The 22,471-nt window shown below is 40.4% G+C and overlaps 1 protein-coding gene across 1 annotated transcript; it reads right to left on the bottom strand.

Annotated features, from left to right (window-relative positions):
• Nucleotides 1–14,699: 14,699 nt before the first annotated feature.
• LOC127218414 (transcription elongation factor A protein-like 3) lies at nucleotides 14,700–16,017 on the bottom strand. Its single transcript, XM_051179425.1, has 2 exons — nucleotides 15,921–16,017; nucleotides 14,700–15,581 (listed from the first exon to the last, which is right to left on the bottom strand). Exon 2 carries the CDS (start codon nucleotides 15,559–15,561, stop codon nucleotides 14,959–14,961), a length of 603 nt encoding a protein of 200 aa, XP_051035382.1. The 5' UTR covers nucleotides 15,562–15,581; nucleotides 15,921–16,017; the 3' UTR covers nucleotides 14,700–14,958.
• Nucleotides 16,018–22,471: the final 6,454 nt, after the last annotated feature.

Raw genomic sequence — 22,471 nt, 5'->3', positions numbered from 1 at the left:
GTGAGGGACAAGCAGGGTGTAAAAGACATTTTTCTTGAAACTGCAAGAACATAGATTGCTAAATAGCACACAGGCTAGAGAAACAGTATCTGAAGTTATATAGGAATCATAATGCATGATAAACTATTATTTAATTGAGGCAAACCCCACACAAAGCTCTGACAAGATCTCCTGGTTTCTTGCTGATTGTTTCCAAATATAGCAATAAAGAGATATTTAGGGAGTGATATCGATTTGGGAAAATTTTATCCTATCTAAATGGTAAAATACACTAAAATTACAACTTTTTTTGAGAGTGTGGCATAGGGTAAAAAAAAAATGAATGCTTTGATACAAACACCAATGAGTTGCCAAAAATTATCTAAAATTCAAAGCACTCAATCATACTGAGATAAATTTCATTTTTTTTAATTGAAAAAAATTTCTTTTTCCTATGCAATATATTCTGATCATGCTTTCCCCTCCCCCCAACTCTAGATCCTCGTCAATTCAGCTCCCACACAACCCGATACCCTTTATTCCTCTCTGTCTTTAGAAAGTAAGCAGGCAAACAAACAAACCCAAATAAATGGAAATGAAAAGAAAACAAAACAAGGAAAACATAAGAAACACAAGCTTGTACACATACACACAAAGATCCATAAAAATACAAAATTAGAAACCATAATATGCAAGCAAAAGACCAGTGAGACAAAAAGAAGTGTCCCCCAAAACAAGAGACAAAAAGTCTAAAAAATATCATTGAGTTTGTCTTGTGTTGGTCATCTACTTCTGAGCATGGCTCCTAGCATTTAGCTTGGTTAATATACCAGGTGAAACTCCATAGCAGAAAACTGATTTTTCCTTTGCAAGTGGATGTCAATTGCACATAGCTTCTTGGTTAGAGGTGGGAACTTGTTATCCACTTTCCCCATTCTGTGCTGGGGACAAATCTGACGTGAACCTGTACAGGCCTTGAGCATGCTATCATAGTCTCTGTGAGCTCGTGTGTGCATCAGCCACTTTGTGTCTGGAAGACACTGTTTCCTGAGAGTCACCCATCCCCTCTGGCTCTTATAGTCTTTCTGTTTTAACTTATGCAGAGCGTCCTGAACGCTGAGAGGATGGGTTTCATGAAGACACACTATTTGGGACCGAGTCCTCCAAAACATTGTTACTCTCTTCACATTGTTATGGGTCTTTGTGTTAGTTTCCATCTACTGCAAATGAAAGTTTCTCTGAAGATGGATTTTAGATCATCTATGGGTATAGCAGAATGTCATTGGGTGTCATTTTATTACTATGCTCCTTTAGCAAAACAATAGTATTTCTTTTTCCCCTGGGCTCATTGAATACAGTCTCAGGTTCTTGGCTACTAAAGCTGTTTCATGTATGGGTTCTGTCTCATGGAGTGGGCCTTTATCTAATCAGACAGTGGTTGGTTACTGTCTTAGTTGGGGTTTCAATTGCTGTGAAGAGACACCAGGACCAAGGAAATTCTTTTAAAGGAAAACATTTAGTTGAGGCTAGCTTACAGTTTTAGAGGTTTGGTTTGTTATTGTCATGACAGGAACCATGCAGCCTGACATGATGCTAGAGAAAGGGCTGAGTTCTATATCTTAATCAACACACAGCAGAAGTGAATGCCACACTAGGCAAGCTTGGAATAACTGGGACCTCATAGTGACAAACTTCCTCAAACAAGGCCACACATACTCCAACAAGGACACCCCTTCTAATAGTGCCACTCCTTATGGGCAACACATTCAAACACATGAGTCTATGGGAGCCATTCTCATTGTAACTACCACAGTTATCTCCACTTTGTTGCACAATTTCAGGGTAGGTCCCCATTGTAGATCAGAGGGTTCATAGATAGGTTAACAGTTATTTTCTACTCTGGTAGCATGCAGAGTATCTTTCAGCACCATGAATACTAGCCAGTAGTGTGAAGGCTGTAGTTAGGCACCATCTTGACTCAATGAGATATGTGTTGTCTTCAGCAGTAGGGCTTTTAGTTAGTGGACAACAACCAATATGATTGAGAATTGCCTGTGTTTTTTTCAGAGTTTCCATTGGATCCCTATGCATGTAACTCATTCCTACCATGGACACCAAGTTAATTTTCAAGAAAAGTAAAATAGTGGAGGAATAACTGGGGTACCTATAAGAAAATATATGATATACATGTATGAAAGTACAATTAAGAGCAGAGGGTGGGGCCAACAGTCCAGACAACTTTGGGGAACTTCTGGGAGCAGCTCTGAACACAGGACACCTGCCTATCCACGTGGGACCACCCTAATTTTCACCTGCCTGGTCTCTGACCCCCACCATCGGTCTTCTACTGGAGTCAGGGGCCCCTCCCAGAGATCCGCCTATCTCTGCCGGAAAACTCTGAGTTCCTGCCAGCAGGATCATTAACCCCCATAGCAGGGACTCTGCTAAAGAGGCCTCAGCTGGAGAGTACCAGGCCAAGGCTAGATCTGCCTACAGGCACAAGGAACATCCAGAGTCCCAGCCTTCGGGATCTTTGACCCCCATCGCCAGTTTTCTGCTGGAGCCTGATCGCTGACCAACATCCCTGGGCCCCTGCCTGTGGAGAGACTACCTAGAGACATTGAACCACCCAGAGATACAGACATCAAACCTCTGACCCACATAAGCCCACCGGAGAAGTACCATAGAGAGAGGGAGAGACCCCACCCACACCTACTGGAAGAAGCTATGGGAAGACAGCAATACAAGAAAACACCTAACAACAGAAAGTACAAGCATGACACCACGAGATCTAGGGAATCTAACACAACTAGATGGGAACACAACAAAAAAGCAGAGGAAGCAGAAGGGAACAACTTAAAAATTATCATCATAAAAATGATAGAGACCCCCAAAGAAGATGTGAGAAAATCCCTTAAAGAAATGGAAGAAAAAATAAACAAAAAAGTGGAAGAAATGAATGAATTTCTTAAGGTAAGTAAAGAAAGTACAGAAAGCCAAGGAAAAAAACAATTAAGCAGGTCAAGGAAACGTTTCAAGACATGAAAACTGGAATAGAGAAAATAAAGGCAACACAAACTGAAGGAATGCTGGAAATTGAAAAACTGAGCAAAAGATCTAGACTACAGACTCAAGCATAACCAACAGAATTCAAGAGATGGAAAAGAAAATATCATGCACGGAAGATAAACTAGAAGAAATAGATTCATTGACCAAAGAAAATCGTAAATACAACAAATCCTTAACACAGAACATCCAGGAAATGCGGGGCATGCTGAAAAGGCCAAACCTAAGAATAATAGGCATAGAGGAAGGTGAGGAAGTCCAGCTCAAAGGTGCCGAAAACATATTCAACAAAATCATTGAGGAAAACTTTCCAAATCTGAAGAAGGCCATGCCCATGAAAGTACAAGAAGCATACCAAACCCCAAATAGGTTGGATCAAAGAAAAAGACCCCTCAACATATAATAATCAAAACACCTAGCATACAGAATAAAGAAAGAATATTACGAGCAGCGAAGGAAAAAGGACAGGTAATATATAAGGCAGACCTATCAAAATTACACCTGACTTCTCCATGGAAACCCTCAAGGCCAGAAGGTCCTGGATAGATGTTCTAAAAGTATTAAGAGAACACTATATTAAGAGACTACTATACCCAGCAAAACTCTCAATCACTATAGATGGAGAAAACAAGATACTTAATGACAAAAACAGATTTTCCCAATACGTATCTACAAACCCAGCCCTACAGAAATTATTGGAAGGAAAACTCCAACCAAAGGAAGTTAACTATGCCCACAAAGATGTAGGCAACAGATAATCTAATGCACCAGAAACCAAGGGTAAAGCAGGACAAATATATTCACAATACCACTGCCAACAACAAATCTACAACAAACAAGCATCAACAATCAATGGTCCTTACTCACCCTCAACATTAATGGTCTTAACTCACTATAAAAAGAAACAGGCTAACATGGATACCAAGACAGAATCCATCCTTCTACTGCATACAAGAAACACATCTAAGCTTCAAAGATAGACATTACCTCAGGGTAAAGGGTTGGGAAAAGATTTTCCAATCAAATGGAAATAAGAAGCAAGCAGGTGTAGCTATCCTAATATCTAACAAGTTAGACTTCAAACCAAAATTAATCAAAAGAGATGAAGACAGTCATTTTATATTCATCGCAGGAGAAATCCATCAATAGTCTCAGTTCTGAACATCTATTTCCCAAATACAAAGGTACCCACATTCGTAAAAGAAACACTACTAAAACTCAAAGCTCATATAAAACCTCACACACTTATAGTGGGAGACTACAATACTCCACTCAAAACACTAGACAGGACCACCAATCAGAAACTCAACAAAGAAACAAAAGAACTAACAGAAGTTATGTCTCAACTGGGGTTAACAGACATCTATAGAACATTCCATCCAAAAACAAAAGAATATACCTTCTTCTCTGCTCCACATGGAACCTTCTCTAAAATCGACCACGTACTAGGTGGCATAACAAACCTCAACAGATACAAGAGAATAGGAATAGTCCCCTGTAACTTATCAGACCACCATGCTTTAAAATTGGAATTCAACAACAACACAAATCCCAGAAAACCTGCAAAGTCATGGAAACTGAACAATGTGCAATTGCACCACTCCTGGGTCAAAGAAGAAAAAAAGAAAGAAATTAAGGACTTTGAAATATTCATCGAGAATGAGGACACAACATATCTGAACTTATGGGACACCTTGAAAGCATTGTTATGAGGGAAGTTCATTGCACTAAGTGCCTATATGAAGAAAACAGAGGATAGTCACATAAGAGAATTAACAGCACAACTGAAAGCCTTAGAACAAAAAGAAGCAAATTCACCCCGCAGGAGTAGATGCCAGGAAGCAATCAACTTGAGTGTTGAAATCAACAAAATAGAAACCAGGAAAATAATATAAAAACAATGCAACAAACAGTTGGTTTTTTGAGAAAATCAAGATAGACAAACCTTTATCCAAACTAACGAAAAAGCAGACAGAGAACATGCAAATTAACAAAATCAGAAACAAAAAGGAGAACACAAAAATGGACAAAGAGGAAATCCAGACAATTTTCCTGTCACACTTTGAAAACCACATTCCACATAAATTGAAAATTCAAAGAAAATGAACAAATTTCTGGAAAACTATCACTTACTAAAATTAAATCAAGAACAGACAAACAACTTAAATAGACCTATAACACGCAATGAAATAGAAGCAGTCATCGAAAGCCTTCCGACCAAAAAAAACCCAGAGCCACATGGCTTCAGTGCAGAATTCTACCAGACATTCAAGGAAGAATTAATACCAATACTCCTCAAATTGTTCCACACTATAGAGATATAAGGTTCATTGCTAAACTCTTTTTACGAGGCCATGATAACCTTGATACCCAAGCCTCACAAAGACACAACTAAGAAAGAAAACAACAGACCAATATCCCTTATGAACATCAATGCTAAAATACTCAATAAAATATTGGCAAACCGAATTCAAGAATACATCAGCGAAATCATCCACCATGACCAAGTAGGCTTTATCCCTGGATTGCAGGGATGGTTTAACATATGAAAAATCTATCAACGTGATCCACCCTATAAACAAACTGAAAAAGAAAAACTATATGATCATCTCCCTAGATGCTGAAAAAGCCTTTGACAAAATTCAACACCCTTTCATGATAAAAGTCTTGGAGAGATCAGGGATAACAGGAACAAACCTAAACATAATAAGAGCAATATATAGTAAAGCAACAGCCAACATCAAATTGAATGGAGGGAAGCTTAAGGCGATTCCTCTAAATTCAGGAACAAGACAGGCTGCCCTCTCTCTCCATATCTCTTCAATATCGTACTAGATGTTCTAGCTAATGCTCTAAGACAACAAAAGGAGATCAAGGGTATCCAAATTGGAAAGGAAGAAGTCAAACTGTCTCTATTTGCAGATGATATGATAGTTTACATAACCGACCCAATAAACTCTACCAGGGAACACTTACAGCTGATAAAAACCTTCAGCAAACTAGCAGGATACAAGATAAACTCAAAAAAATCAGTAACTCTACTCTATTCAGACAAAAAAGAGGCTGAGATAGTAATCAGTGAAACATCACCCTTTACAATAGCCACAAACAACATAAAGCATCTTGGGCTAACGCTTACCAAACAAGCGAAAGACCTATATAATAAGAACTTTGTGGCTCTAAAGAAAGAAATTAGAGAAGATATCAGAAAAATGGAAAGAACTCCCATGCTCTTGAATAGGTAGGATAAACATAGTAAAAATGGCAATCTTGCCAAAAAGCAATCTACAGATTCAATGCAATCCCCATTCAAATCCAATCACAATACTTCACTGACCTTGAATGGATAATAATCAACTTTATATGGAAAAACAAAAGACCCAGGCTAGCCAAAACAACACTGTACAATAAAAGAACTTCAGGAGGAATCTCCATCCCTGACTTTAAGCTCTACTACAGAGCTATAGTTCTGAAAACAAGCTGGTATTGGCACAAAAATAGACAGGTAGACCAATGGAATCGAATTGAAAATCCTGATATTAACCCACACACCTATGAACACCTGCTTTTTGACAAAACAGCTAAAAGAATACAATGGGGCGAGGACAGCATCTTCAACAAATGGTGCTGGCACAATTGGATGAGGGTGTGTAGAAGACTGCAGATGCACTGCCATGCACAAAACCCAAGTACAAATGGATCAAAGACCTCAACATCAATGCAGCCACACTGAACCTCATAGAAGAGAAAATAGGAGGGGTACCCTTGAACAAATTGGTATAGGAGACCGCTTCCTGAACATAACTCCAGGGGCACAGACACTGAGAGAAACAATTAATAAATGAGACCTCTTCAAATTTAGAAGCTTCTGTAAGGCAAAGGACACAGTGGACAAGACCAAACGGCATTCTTCAGACTGGGAAAAGATTTTCACCAATCCTATATCCGCCAAAGGGCTGATCTCCAAAATATACAAAGAACTCAAGAATCTAGTTAACAAAACACCAAATATCCCTATTAAAAAATGGGGTACATAACTGAAGAAAGAATTATCAATAGAGGATATCAAAAGTGCTGAAAGACACATAAGAAAATGTTCAACATCCTTAGCTATCAGGGAAATGCAAATCAAAACAACTTTGAGATACCATCTCACTCCTGGCAGAATGGCTAAAATAAGAAACACCAATGACAATTCATGCTGGAGAAGATGTGGAGAAAAGGGAACACTCCTCCACTGCTGGTGGGAGTGCAAACTCATACAACCATTTTGGTGATCAGTACTCTGATTACTCAGGAAAATGGGAATTACTTTACCATAGGACGGGGCAATCCCCCTCTTAGGCATATACCCAAATGATCCACATCCATGCAACAAAGACATCTGGTCAACTATGTTCATAGCAGCATTATTTGTAATAGTAAGAACCTGGAAGCAATCTAGATGCCCCTCAAATGAAGAGTGGATAAAGAAGATGTGGCACATCCACACAATGGAATACTACTCTGCAGAAAAAAATATAATGAAATTAGCAGGCAAGTGGATGGCACTTGAAGAAACAATCTTGAATGAGGTAACCCAGTCATAAAAAGAGGAACATAGTATGTACTCGCTCATATATGGATTTTAGACCTAGAGCAAAGGATCACCAGCCTATAATTCACACCACCAGAAGAACTAGGATACAAGGTAGATTCTAAGAGATTCATATAAAGTCCCTCACAGAACTGGTAAGGGACAAGTCCCCCCTTAGCACAGGGGAAGTGGGGGGGGGGCAGCGAATGGAGAGAGAAGTAAGAGAAAGACAAAGGGACTAGAGGAAAGCAGGTGTGACTAGGAAGATTGAGTCACGGTAGGAATAGGAGAGAGACAGACAGACAGAGAGAGAGAGAGAGAGAGAGAGAGAGAGAGAGAGAGAGAGAGAGAGAGAGAGAGAACATAAAAGAGGGAGCCATTATTGGTTTGAAGAGAAATTTGAACCTGAAGAAAGATAGACCTAAAAGACTGCTGCCAATTTACAATTTGAGCAACCGTGGAAAAGCTACCATAAATGCCCTTCCCGGATAGTGAGATCAACAACTAACTTATCCATGGAGCCCTCATCTAGTACCTGTTGGAAACAGAAGCAAACACCCATACATAAACACTGAGTTGAACTAGAATCCAGATGCAGAGGGAGAGGACAAGACCAGGTTGCAGAAACACATAGAGACAGCTTACCTAAACAAGGAGGAGCTAGAGGACCCCGAGACTGATAGCTGGGAATCCAGCATGGGACTGACTCAGGCCCTCCTGAATATGGGTCTCAGCCAGAAGGACTGAGCAGTCTAAGTGTCCTCAGACAGTGGATCCAGGATGTATCCCTGGTGCACAAAGGACACATCCCCCATGGAGGGATAACTGCCTTAACCTAGAGACAGGAGAGAAATCCTAGTCCCTACTTCACATGACCTGACAGATCTACATGACCCCACCTGGATGGCATTGCCCTACATGTGGAACTGGTTTGGGGGGTTGGGAGGGGAGGGTGTTCAGGGTGCATGTGAGGAGGCAGAAAGGATAAAAGGGAGGGAGAAAGGTAGTGGGAACTGGGATCTACATGTAAAATAACAAATTAAATAAAAAAAAATAAAAAAAAAAGAAAGTGATTCGGTCAATGTTCATAGAAACAGGTGATTATAGTCAGATGAAAAAGACAGAATAGGACCAATGGCATGGCTCAGCCAGTTAAAGTGGTTGCTGTCAACCTTGAACACCTGAGTTTAAGCCTAGGGACCCACATAGTGGAAGGAGAAAACTGAGAAAGCTAACTCCTGCAACTTGTCTTCTGATCACCATGTGCTCCTTGTGCATGCATACAACTACACACTCACACACACACACAGAAAGTACAATTAATTCCATCATTTCCTACATTAAATGTACACTAATTGGAATGTTAAAAATAATAATTAGGCTCATATTCTCTCAACCAAATCAAATGGCCTCTGTGAAATTTAAGGAGTACAGAGACCAGTGACAGAGAAATAAGGTATTCAAAGCACAGTGTTTTCATGTAACCCTTCTAGCTTAAAGATAGGAGGTACCAGTAACAGTGAACATACCTGTCCTTTAGGAGTCAAGAACAACCCCACTGAAACACCTCAGTTAGAGAAAAAAAAAAGGTAGAGATAAGCATACCTTATCTCCAGTGAAGCAAAACTGTATGCTTAGAATGAAAGAGATACAATGCAAAATGAAAGGACATCTTTTTTTTTTTTTTAAATCAGGCTTTGGAAACGCATGCTACCTTTATTTTAAAATAGAGGATTACTCAGAAGGAAGAACCAAATGGTTAAATACAAAGGACAGAAACAAGAACACAGAGGTAATTTCATGCAAGATACAATTGAGAGCCACAGAAGACAATTCCCATGCCTTATAACCAAGAGAGACATACTTTATCCCAATTAAGTATTTTCATCTTCTATATCACCCATTTATTTTTGGCTGAAAACTACTACTAACACTTAGAGAGTTTTTCAGGTAGAATTTTACTTTGTTTTACAAATCCACAAATGGGAAGAACAGTCTTCAAGATCTTTACTTGATGAATTATGTACAAGGTCCTCATATTAATCTAGTTTAGATGTTTTAGATGATAATACTTTGGCTTTTGAGATAATGCCATTAGTTGGCTGAAAGTACTGGGAGTTTTGGGAAGATTTGAATGTATTTTATATTAGGAAAACACACGAATTTTAGGAAACAGAAAGCAAACTATTCCAGGCAAGATTCTAAGAATGACTCTGCAAATTACTACCCTGCAGTGTATACCTACCTTTCCCCACTTAATCAAATACAATTTTTTATATGTTGTTCTGCAGGCTTTGAAGACATGCTAGATTCTGAAATCATTTTGACCTTGACAAGAAGATCGGGTAAGCCCAATCTAATTATAGCATCCCTTAAAATAAAAGGTCCAGAGAGCCAGTGAAGTCAGAGGTTACAAAGTCAAAAGTTTGTTTGCCCTTGCATAGTGTGTTTGTTTGCATGAAAATGGTCCCCATAGGCTCATATGTTTGAATACTTGGTCCCCAGTTTGTGGAACTGGTTTGGAAAGGACCTGTGACCTTGATGGAGGATACATGTCACTGGGAACATGCTATTTCTAGTTATTTTTTCTCTCCCTGCCTTGGATTATGTCTTAAGATATAAGTTCTAGTATCATTCCTGTCTGCCCACTGCCATACTTCATTATGATAGCCAAGGACTCACACTTCAAAACTGTAGGACCCATTAGAGTCTTTATTTTATGTTACCTTGGACATGATATCTTAGCACAAAAATAGAAAAGTAACAAAGACACAGTAAAGATGAGAAAGGTTTACAATATAAGGAGTATAAGTGGTGTCCAGTGGCCAAGAACAGTTCGACCAACAGCCAGAAAAATAACGACTATAATCCTATAGCTTCAAGGAATTAACTTATAAAAACAACCCAAATAATCTTAGAAGAAGCTATTGTGCCAGTATTTCCAGATGAACATTGTCTTAGCTAGGGTTTCTATGCTATGAGAAGAGACACCACAACCATGGCAACACTTATAAAGGAAATTATTTAATTGGTGTGGCTTGCTTACAGTTTCAGAGTTTTAGTCCATTATCATCATGGTGGGGGTGTAAATGGAGTTCTTAATTGGTCTAAGTAATAAAAACCCAGAATCAGATATAGAGGAAAATGCTGAGAGATCAGAGAGAAGGAGCAAGCCACTGCCACACCTTAACCTCCTTGCATCTCAGCAGACAAGAGAGGAAGTCCCTGTTTCTCCCTGATTGTATCCTGTTTATGCCCAGCTGTGTTACTCCTGTCTGTCTGTACAGACCTCCAGACCTCTATGGTTAGCTAGTGGCAAGCTCCTTTCTCTGACCTTCAGATGGGTTTTATTTGCTCAAGCAAGGTATCACCACATATCCCCCCTTTATTTTTGTCTAAAAGTTAGAAAAGGTTATAATTAATATAAGAAAGGCTATATAGAATAATATATATATTATTCTATATATACATATATATGCTCCATTCTCCGACCTTCAAACAGGCTTTATTTGTACAAGCAAGATATCACTGTAATTTTCCCCTCTTCCTCTCTTCCTGTACCCCACCCCCTATGGCTCACCACTGCCCTTCCCCATTCACACTTTGTTCAGAAAGAGGCAGAGGCCCAATCTTTTAAAGGCTCTGCTCCCTCACCAATAATGTTCTTCTGAAGACTACGTTTTTACCACTTGGGACTTAGGGGGAAATTCAAAATTCAAACAGAGGCATGTAAAACAACGAAACAGCACGAATTTCATAATATACCTGTGTGTGCTGACTAATCTTGGTTGTCAACTTAACTACCACTGGAATTAACTAGAACCTAAAAATGGTGGGATGGTGGGACAGACCTATGAGGCATATTTTTTTCTTAATTAAATAATTTGAAGTTGGAATGTCCACTTCTAACCTGGATCTTCAAGGGAGAAGATAAACCTTTAATTCAAATATTTTGAAGTGGGAAGACCCTCCTAATTTGGGCCACACCTTCTGCTTCCAGTCTATATAACAGTGGTTCTCAATCTTCCTAATGCTGTGTCTCTTTAATATAGTTCCTCATATTGTGGATACTGTCAGTCATAAAATTATTTGCATTGTTACTCCATAACTACAATTTTGTCAGTTATGAATTGTAATGTAAATATCTGTATTTTCTGCTAATCTTAGGCAACACCTATAAAGGGATCATTTGACCTCCCAAAGGGGTCATTATATATGTGTATGTATATACATATATGTATGTATATATGTATATATCCATTCTGTAAATTCTATTACTCTATAGAACTCTGAAAAATACAGTCTGCTTTCCTGACTTACTAAGACTTAGTGTTTTTAAAAAAACCATTTGGAATAAATTTGGGGTATCTGGTATCCCTAATCAAATTTTGCTACTCAAGATAATAGACTTAAACAACTTCATAGTGGTGGCATCATTCCCATAGTCAGATGTTATCTCTACTACGATTTTTTAACAAGTCATGAACAGTTTCTCAAGTGTAGAGTATAACCAAGAGAGGGAATCACTATTTGGTGGTTCATGGGTACCTAGTCTGCTCCAAAAACCCAGTACAGTGTAGTCTAACTATACTTTCTAAGACTTGATAGATTCTAATTAGTATTTACTAAATATAACTGAATATGCATGGTCATGAGGTCTGAATTTAATGTAGATCTTTTACTTGCTATAGATGTCATTCCAAACTGGAAATTATATGGGGCAAGGCTAAAAAACAATATGACATATGTACTCACTAAAATCCAAGTTAATCCCATTAAACTCAGTATAGCAAGATCATCTCTAGATATGTGCTTTACTTTTACAGCCCAGCACTCCATTTCCCAGATTTCTACTCTGCCAGTCTTTTTTATTTTATTTTCCTTTGTGAACCTCTGTTCCCTGTGGCAAATGTAAAATCTGCCCTAGGGTCACTGAATAGCACAAATATTCTAGTTGTTTGCTTCATTAGTCTTCTTGGGGATGAAAAGTTCTACTTACTAATCATAGGAACACTCCTTTGTGTTAATTAATGTATTCTTTAATAATGGCATCTTTGACTGTGTGCTATAGCACTCCCTGTTGAGCCTGCAAGGCTCATGACAACCTAGTCCTTTTGAGGCCATAAGTAAACCCCAGTAGATAACTTATTTGTTAAAATTAGGCACAAATTTGGATGCTAATCTTGGGTAATAATCGGTGGTTTGTTCCTGACTTAGTCATCTACATTTTTGCCAAGTACCTAATACATGTCAAGTATTTGTGTTAGGTCCCAGAAAGATGAGTATGAAACGAATGGGCTATGCTTTAGGTTTGATGTGTGTTTCTCCATATTTTAATTCAAAATCCAAATTTAAAAATTCTTCATCAGAACTCATAGTACACACACACACACACACACACATTCAAACAAAAATCTCATAAAATTATATTTACCTTACTTGAATTGAATTGCAATCAAAGATTTCTAATTTTTAAATTTTAGTCTATACAATTTAAAAGCTTTGTATGTCTTAAACCATTGATTTCAAGATCTAATTTACATTAGAGAAGGAAAACTATTATCCTAGTTGTGTATCTTGTATTCCATATAAAGGTGGCAATGGAGAAACTCATGAAACTCCCATAAGCAGGGAGATCTTGTTAAAAAATTAGTTTGTGTTTATGAAAGGATTGGATTAATGAGCTAAAAAAAGAGGAGGGACTAATTCAGTATACCTGAGGTAGAGCCTGACATGATTGTTTTGTTTCTACTTACCTCTCAGGTGATATTGATGATCTGGTTCATGGAATCTGTGATCACTACTAAGGATTTAAAACACAAATATGTTGATTGGTCTGCTAAGGTGTGCAGGTAAGATTCTATGAGAGTCTCTTGAGAGTAAACTAAAACTAGGAAAGATAATCTGCATGTAACATATTAAGACATAAGGAAAACAAAATGACCACTATAGATATTTTCCCTGGTACAACCTGTAATATATAAATTTAGTGAATATGATAGTTAAGTTTATAAAAACACACAAATCAAGGAAACAAACAGATAATCAATTTCTTAGACAAAAGAATCTAAAAGGCATATATGAAGGTCCAAGCAAAGGGAATACACACAAGTAACTGGTGACAGCACTCCAAAGGGAGAATAAGGCTTCATTCACTTGTATATTGGTAAAGGATGGGTGAACTGTGGCTCACCGGTGACTCTAGAGAAGTGAGTAGCAACTTAAAGCCTCCGTCACTACTGGGCCTCAGAGAAAGGTCACAGTGCCTGACAGACATCACAGTATTCTTAGTCCTTACCTTTCTACTGCCTGGACTTGTGCCTGGGCATATAGGAGACAATCTCCCAATTGTCAGATTCTATCAATGCTCCTGCTACTGCATGGGAGTGATATAGTAGCTATTCCTCCCTGAATACCTGCTGGGGGTTGGGGACAGGCCACAAACACAGCTCATTTCTCTAGCATTCTATCTGGGAAGTATGAGACAAATGTTGTGCCCATTTCAAGATGACAAGAGTGCTTTATAGTAAGGAATCTGTTAAAGTGACACATTGATTCTTTCAGCTGTGAGTACCAGAGGTAAGGTGAACTTCACCAATTTTATGTTCTAACAACAGGCATTTTTGAATGCCATTGCCTTTGTAAGCTCATTCAAACAATTCATTCAATCGTTTATCGTGTACTATTGTCACACTTCAGCTTTAAACACCTTATGGCATATATAGTCCATATTCTTTAGGAAAACTGAGAAATAACTGAGTCAGGAAAAGAAGGAAGGTCACAGATAACCAAAAGGGACACATATAGAGGGACTATAAAATGGGAGACACAGGAGTAGGGACATCCCTGACAATGTTAGGAAAGAGCCAAGATAGGCACACGGGAGAGGGATGGCATGCAGTCCACATCTATCAGCTAATATGACTAATTACTGTGTACATGTGAGACCTATTTATGTTTGTCTTGCACGAAAAGCCATTGCTAGCTGTTTAATGTACACATTTCATAGTTTTATTTGTGCACATATGCATTATGAAAGCACATTTACATTCTTACAAAAACAAACTGATACTGTATCTGTAGTTCAGCAAACTGTTTTGTTTATTCAGTGTTACAATGTACCATGAACATATTTTTCATGCACATGGGTGAAAATCCTGTACTAAAAGTCACAGAGCACTGTATTTGGGTCAAAAGGCTGCTGGTAAGGACGGTGACACCTAAAGCAGAGTTTTGGCTGAAGGTTAAAGCACAAGGCCTGGCAAGTATCTGCCAGGTAAAGCAGGGCCAGGAGTGTTCTTTCTTATCTTAGACATCAGAATAGAAGGCCAAAGGCATTAAAGGTATGGGATGTCATGTAGGCCCCTCTGGCTCCTGCCTCCACCCCTCATTCCTCTGACTCCCCGTTGGCCCCGGGGGACTAGTGCATCCTGTGCATCTCTTGGCATCCAGTGAAAACCTCCCATCTTCTGCCTCTTCCTCAGCTCTTCCTGAGCCCTTGTCACATCTGCACACTCCCTCATCATCTCCTCACTGCTTACATGCCTGTCCTGTAAGTCCTCCTGGGAGTCCTTGGGAGAATCGTCTGTCCCCCTGTCTGTTTTTCGTTTTGCTTTCCGGGGCACATAATCTTCAGCAGGGCGCTTTTCTGCTGCGCGCGCCTCGCTGGCTGGCTTTGCCTGGGAATCCTGCTTGCCCTCCCCCTGGCGCTTGCCCTCCCCTTCAGACTTTCCCTGCTTTTCTGACTTCCCCTCATCTTGTGGTTGTCCCTGCTCATCTGGCTTTGCCTCCTCCTCTAGCTTCCCCTCGCGGGCTGGCTTTGCTTTCTTGTCGGGCTTCTCTTCCCCGTCTGACTTTTCTTCATTTTCAGACTCCACTTCATCTTCCGCCTTTCCCTCCTTTTCCAGCTTCCCTTCCTTTTCTCCGCGGAGTTCTTCCATGTCAAGATTCCCTCCTTTTCCTGTCCTGAGGGTAAAGGTGGGGAAACAGGAAGCAAAGGAGAGCTATGAGAGACCGAGACGCAGGGCAGAATAGAGGTTCATTAATATCAGTCTCCGCATCCTGCCCTTTCGTGGGGTCCCCATGTCTGTGCCAACCCTCCAAGTGTGCCTTCCGCCTGCACCCCTCTTCCCCTCTTCCACCCTTGAGACAGCCATGCCATGACAGGTCTGTCACCTTCTCAGTCCTCCTTCAGCGCAGCAAGCTCTGTGTGTGTTACATGGAAGAGCTTGCGAGGGGACTGGCAGTGGGGTACCAAGTTATGCGCGTGCGTCTGCCCATGTTGTCATTATCCACTGACCTGCAGGGATCCTGGGCAGGTTGATCCTCCCTTTCAGATGCCACAATGTTCTGGAAACAACAGAGGTGCAGACCTGCAGACAGGACACAGGAGCAGGGGCTGCGTGGTCAGTAGATGCACAGAGACAGGGAACCTGTCTTGCAGCCCATACTCATCACCCAACCTTTTCCTCCGCCACCCCCTCCCCCGTTTATCCCAGCCGCCATTTCTTTTCAGGCCTTGGGCATCAAATCGGGATGCTCTCCAAACTCCGCACTCCATCCCCCTCCCCCACCTCTGGAGGCAGCCTGCCCCACACCCACCCTACCTTTGGTCCGGGTCAATTTATCGTCTTAGCCTGGAGTGTGAGTGGATCACTTCAGAACACATCTGCATCTCACCGTCGCACTGCGGGCCCCCTCAACCTACCCGCCCCCCCCCCCCGCTCTAAAACGGATAGGGAGTGGGGTGAGGGAAGAGAGCCAGCTGCGGAGTCCTCCTTCTTCCCTTTTCCTGAGCCGCCCGCGCGTCCCCTCCTCACCTATCTCCTGGATTCCTTCCCCCTCCCCTCCCACTACTGCTGGTTCTAGATGCCACCCCCATCTCCCCTGCCTGGTTGCTGGTAGAGCCAGCCTTTCAGTACTGACCTGAGGAAACCCGGGGCAGGCCTGTGTGCCCTCTCAGGGCTCACAGTAACCAGGAAAGCTCAAGGAAATGGTGCTGCGCGAATGCGGGTGGGTGCTGGGTACAGGTAGCCGCAGCAGGACTAGCTGGCGCGGGGGCTGGTGCCCACGTGGGCACCAAGCCAGTCACGTGAGCCAAAGCGTCACCCTAGCTAAATCCACTCCCCAATTGTCTCCCCACCTCCCATCCCTGGAGGATCTGCAAAGCAATGCACAGTAAGTGGGTGTATGAAGAAATGAGAGTAGTGACCAAGGAAAGGAGGAGAAGGCTTCCTGACTCAAGCGCTTTACCTGGCTATCCTTTGAGAATCCCTGTCAGATGCCCATTCTCACCAATTGTGACAGCTCAATTAGATAGGAGGAAGCAACTTTGCCGAGAATGCTTAGCTCTTGAATCACACTTTGCAATAGCTCTGCCTAACTACACAGCCTGGGCTGGTGCCCACCAGGAAGCCGAGCTTTCACTTGAGAGGGTTGTATTTCTGTTCTCAGCCTCCTAACACCAGTTCATGTGGTGGTGTTCCCATTCCCTGGATGATCTCATTCTTATTCAGTTTCATTTAACTACCAGTTATTCACCAACTTGCTTCTCCACTCTATTCCCTCTTCCATCTTGAGCCTGCCTTACAGACTGCCTCACTGACTTTATAATTTTGTTCACAGACTATATACTGTTTTCCTTAATAAAATTCTATCTGCTTCAATATAGTTTCACACTTACAATGCACCCTTCAATATTTGATCAGTTTTCATTAAGGAAGAATGACAGACAACCAGTATAACTAATACAAACAGCATTGGAATGTTTTTAATGTAGTGCTCACATGCAGCTTCACAAACTTGCATTTGCTATATCTTTGAGATTACCTCATACATCAAACTTCCTAGACACATAGATTATTAATATTTTTGTCATTATTTTGAGCAGCACTCATGATTCAAATGATTTTTCTCTTCTCCATGTAAAAAGCTCATTATGAGTGTTGATTTGCTAGGTGGAGTCTGGTAAGTTTCTTGGGCTACATTAATTTTTCCAGTTTTTAATCTCTTGTTCCTCAGACTGGATTATCTCAACTGACCCAGACCTTCAAGTTTACTAATTATTTTGATACCTCAGTTCTACTATTGTTTCTCTGAAATTTTTATTTTAACTACCATATTCTTTTCTCCTGATAATATGTCTATCTTTAAAAAAAAAAAAAAAACACAGAGGTTCTTGTCTATTTCCCCTTCCCAGGGGGAATCCATGTTTCCCTCTCCTAGTGTCCTCCCTGTTTCCTAGCTTTTCTGGGGTTAAATGCTGTAGGCTAGTTATCAATTGCTCTGTGTCTAACATCCACTTATGAGTGATTACATACCATGTTTGTCTTTCCGTGACTGGGTTACCTCACTCAGGATGGTTTCTTTTAATACCATCCATTTGCCTGTGAATTTCAAGGTTTTGTTTTTCTGCTGAGTAGTACTCCACTGTGTAAATGTACCACATTTTCTTTATCCATTCTTTTTTTTTTTTTTTTGAATGGCATCTAGGTTATTTCCCAGTTCTGGCTATTATGAATAATGCTGCTATGAACACAGTTAAGGGAGCTATTAAGGGGCTAGATAGAAACCTGATGCTAGGGAAATTCCCAGGAATCCACAAGGATGACCCCAGCTAAAACTCTAAGTAATAGTGGAGAGGGTGCCTGAACTGGCCTTCCCCTGTAATCAGATTGATGAATACCTTAATTGTCATCATAGAGCCTTCATCCAGTAACTGAAGATCATGCAGAGATCCACAGCTAAGCACTGTTCTGAGCTTCCAAGAGTTCAGTCCAAGTGAGGGAAGAGAGACAATATGAGCAAAGGGGACAAGACTATGATGGGGAATCAAAAATAGCTGACCCAATCTAATGGGAGGTCACTGACTCTGAACTGACATGTGGGGAACCTTCATAGGACCCAATTAGACCATCTGAATGTGAGTGACAGTTGTGTGGCTTGGGCAGTCTATGGGACTACTGGTAATGGGTTCAGGGACTTATCCCTAGTGCCTGAACTGGCTTTTTTGAGCCCCTTCCTTATGGAGGGATACCTTGCTCAGACTAGATAGAGGGGGGATAGCCTTGGTCCTGCCTCAGCTTGATGTGACAGACTTTGTTGACTCCCCATAGAAGGCCTCACCCTCTCTGAAAGTTGGAGGGGGTGAAGTGGAGGGAAGATAGGGAGAACAGGAAGAGGGGAGGGTGGGGTAACTAGAATTTATGTGTAAAATAAAAAAATGGATTGTTTCAAAAAATGAAAAAAATACCCAGTGATTGCTGGATTGTGGTGGTGCATGCCTTTAATCTTTAATCCCAGCATTTGGGGAGCAGAGACAGGGGGATCTCTGTAAATTCAAGACCAGCCTGGTCTGTCAGGACAGCCAGAGCTACATAGAGAAACCCTGTCTCAAAAAAATAAACAAACAAAAATAAAAATCCACAGAGGTTTGAAAGGAGTATGAGCTCCACCTCCAACACTTTGGTAGCTCAGGTCAGGCTCTTTCCACTCTCTCATACACAGTCACTGAGGCAAAGCTTGAAAATTCAAAGATTCTTCTTCATGGAGTCCTCTTTTTCATTCTGATCCTGTACCATAGAAATGGAATAGAGCGTTCATTTTTAAGATTTATTTTTTATTTAACTGTATGCATGTGTTTCTGTGAGAGTACATTCCACATGGATAGAGGTCTGCAGAAACCAGAGAAGTTATCAGAACCCTGGAAGTAGAGTGATAAGCAGTTGTGAGCCACAGGATCTGTACATGGATGCCAGGAACATAACCCAGGTCCTCTGGAATAACAGCAAGTGCTCTTAATTGTAGAGCTACCTCTCCAGTCTCTCTAGAGCCATTGTTTCATAGTAAATCAGCAACACTGAACTATGTACAGAATTAAAATTCTAGGATACTCAGTACGATAAAACGTACTTTTTATTTATTCCTTGAGAATTGTGTTTATCAAATGTGTTTGGATCACATGCACCCCTCTCTCCCATCTCCACTACCAGACTTCCAACACCTTCCCCTCTTCTATCTTTTTTAAATATGGCCCACTGAGTCAAATTTATGTTCACCATATACACATGGATATGGGCTCATCCACTGGACCATGGAGAACCTATCAGAGCCCACTCTTGCTGAGAAAAACACTATTCTTTCTCTCCTAGCAGGAATCAACTGCCAATACTTCCTTTGCTAAGAATGGAGCCTCATGAGCTTTTCCACCATCCATGTACCAGTTTCTTGTGTTTATGATCTTTCTGCTTTCTCGTCTCAGACTGCCCCTGAGTCTTGGGGACTGAGGGGGGGATGGATGATAAGATAGCCCATTTAGGGACAAGCAACTCAATTGCTATTCTTTGTACTTTGAGGGTCATTGTATTAACTTCAGCCCATGACACAACGAAGTTTTTCCGATGAGGGATGACAGCTGAACAAATATATGTTTGTAAGGATGGGTATTTAGAATACAATTTGATATTCTGTCCATTATCAAACTATCAGCATTAGAATTAGATTCCTCTCTTAGGAACTAGGGCCTCCCTAGCCACAGATTCTTGGCCAGGTTAGGGGTACCAGACATTAGTTCCTTCCTATGGAGTTGGCCTTAAATATAATTAGAAGTCTGATGTTTACCGACCTCCAACCTCCTTTCCATCATTGTATCAGTGGGCATATCTTATTGGTCTAGTTGTTATTATAGATTGCAAATGTTGCAGTTGAGTAAACCTATTGATGACTTTTCTCCCATCAGCTTATCTAATTCCTTCTGGTCATATTGCCATGAACATACCCAATCTCATCTCTACCTATTTTTCATACCCCCTATTTTAATTAACCCTCATCCATTTCCTTATCTCTGCCATCATCCATTCCCCTCCTTATCTGAACATTTCTACCTCCTATTATCTCCTCTGCACCTTCATTTTACCTATGCTCTAAACTCCTCCCTCTTTTAAGGTGACTCCCCTCCCTGAGCGTGCCTTTCCTAGCTTCCTGGCTTCCACAAGTACTCATGTTGAACGAAGAGTTGAGGCTGGGACTTACATGTGGAAGATAGCAAAGATAGCATGCCTTCTTTGTCTGACTGAGCCAGGGTTACCCCACTTAGTATAATTTTTTCAACTTCATACATTTGCCTGAAATTTTCATTTTAGTATTAGAAAATTTTTAATTTTTTGAAAGTGAGTATACTGTATTTGCATGATTTCTATCTCTCCTTCTCCCCCTCCAAATCCTCCCTACTACCCACTACTGATTCTTGGATTTAGACCTCTTCTTGTACAATTAATTATTATTGTTTTGCACACATGTATATACTACACCACACACACACACACCCTACTGAGTCCATCTAGTGTTGCTCTTATATGCATGAGTTTAGAGCTAACTACCTACCTGAGATTAGGACTCATCCCTGGAGAAAACTAACTCTCCCTGATCCTCAGCGGCTATTGATTACCTATAGCTCTTTATCTAGTAGTGGGCTGTGTGAAATTTCTGTCATCCACTTCATGTCAACTAGTGTTGTCATTATGCGGGTCTTGTTTAAAGCATTTAAACCTTTGATATTTATGAGTGCAGCATCCCTGTCATGTATAGAAGATAATGTCTTACAGTAGGCCTCTTGGTCCTTTAGCTCTGAGACTCTTTTCACCCCTTCTTCTGCTATGTAACCTGAGCCTTAGATGTGAGGGTTGTGTTGTAGATGGACAAATTGGAGCAATGAGATCCACAGTCACTTATTCTCTGCATGTTGGCTAGCTATAAATCTTTGTAATAATTTCCATTTGCTGCAAAAAGAAGCCTAAACATTAGGGTAAGAGTTATACTTACCTGTGGGTATAAGGATAAATTATGTTTAGAATACAACTGGAAACTATATTGATTTACGCAGATGATAGCAGCAGCTTCTCCTCCAAGATATATGACCTCTCCAAGAACTGGTAGTTGCCTATGGTTACAGTACCATGGCAGGTTTGAAGTCCAATAATATAACTGTTGGTTGCCCCCAAGATGTAAGTGCTACCGTTGTTCCATTGGAATGTCATAAATAGTGGTCCTTGTTGTGATTCCATCATTTTAAATATGAAATCATTTTTATATTGAGTTTCTACAATTAATTTTAATTTTACCATCATTCCTACAAATATATTCACTGATTATTTTTTGGTTCAACTTTAGATTCTCATTTTGTCTATGCTTGGGTATTTGAAAATATACCTATGACAAGATTCTTTACATCTTTCTATATTTTATTCCGTTCTCTTTTCTGAAAAATGTTATCTAGCAAAGTAAATTTCATACTGACAGAAAGAAAAGTGGTAACCACAGGCTATAAGAAGGAGGAAATGAAGACTGGGGACCTGAATGTGCTTAATGCTTGTGAAGTATATGACTAAGACATAAATTTTGAATTACTTACACTTTCCATAATAAAATATCCCACAATTAACAACTTACATGGTACAGTAACAGTACCTCATACTGTTGTGTAAGTGCTTCAGTCTACTCCCAAAATGTTGCCATTGCCCTAAAGGAAAATTCTAGTGCGCCCCCCCCCAAAAAAAACCCTGAATCATAAAGCAATTTCTAGGTATTGCCTTTTCTCCCAGGTCTCCAAAATTACCCATCTGTGTTTGATCTGGCACAACAGTCTGTCAATGCTGCCATGATAAAATAGCAAGCACTGTTGACTTAAATGACAGAAATTGATTCTTCACAGTTCTGCTAACTCAGAGTCCAAGCTCAAAGTGCTAGCAGTGGTAGTTTGCAATTCAAAATAGTTGTTAGATGCCCCTCCCCCATTTTTGAGGCTGGTTCTCATGATGTAGTTCTAGCTAGCCTGAACTCACAGAGCATCTGGCT

The sequence above is a fragment of the Phodopus roborovskii genome, unplaced genomic scaffold, assembly GCF_943737965.1.
Source record: "Phodopus roborovskii unplaced genomic scaffold, PHOROB, whole genome shotgun sequence".
Classification (NCBI taxonomy): Eukaryota; Metazoa; Chordata; class Mammalia; order Rodentia; family Cricetidae; genus Phodopus; species Phodopus roborovskii.
Note: the sequence above shows the minus strand (reverse complement) of the source record. Positions and strands in the feature narration are given on the sequence as shown.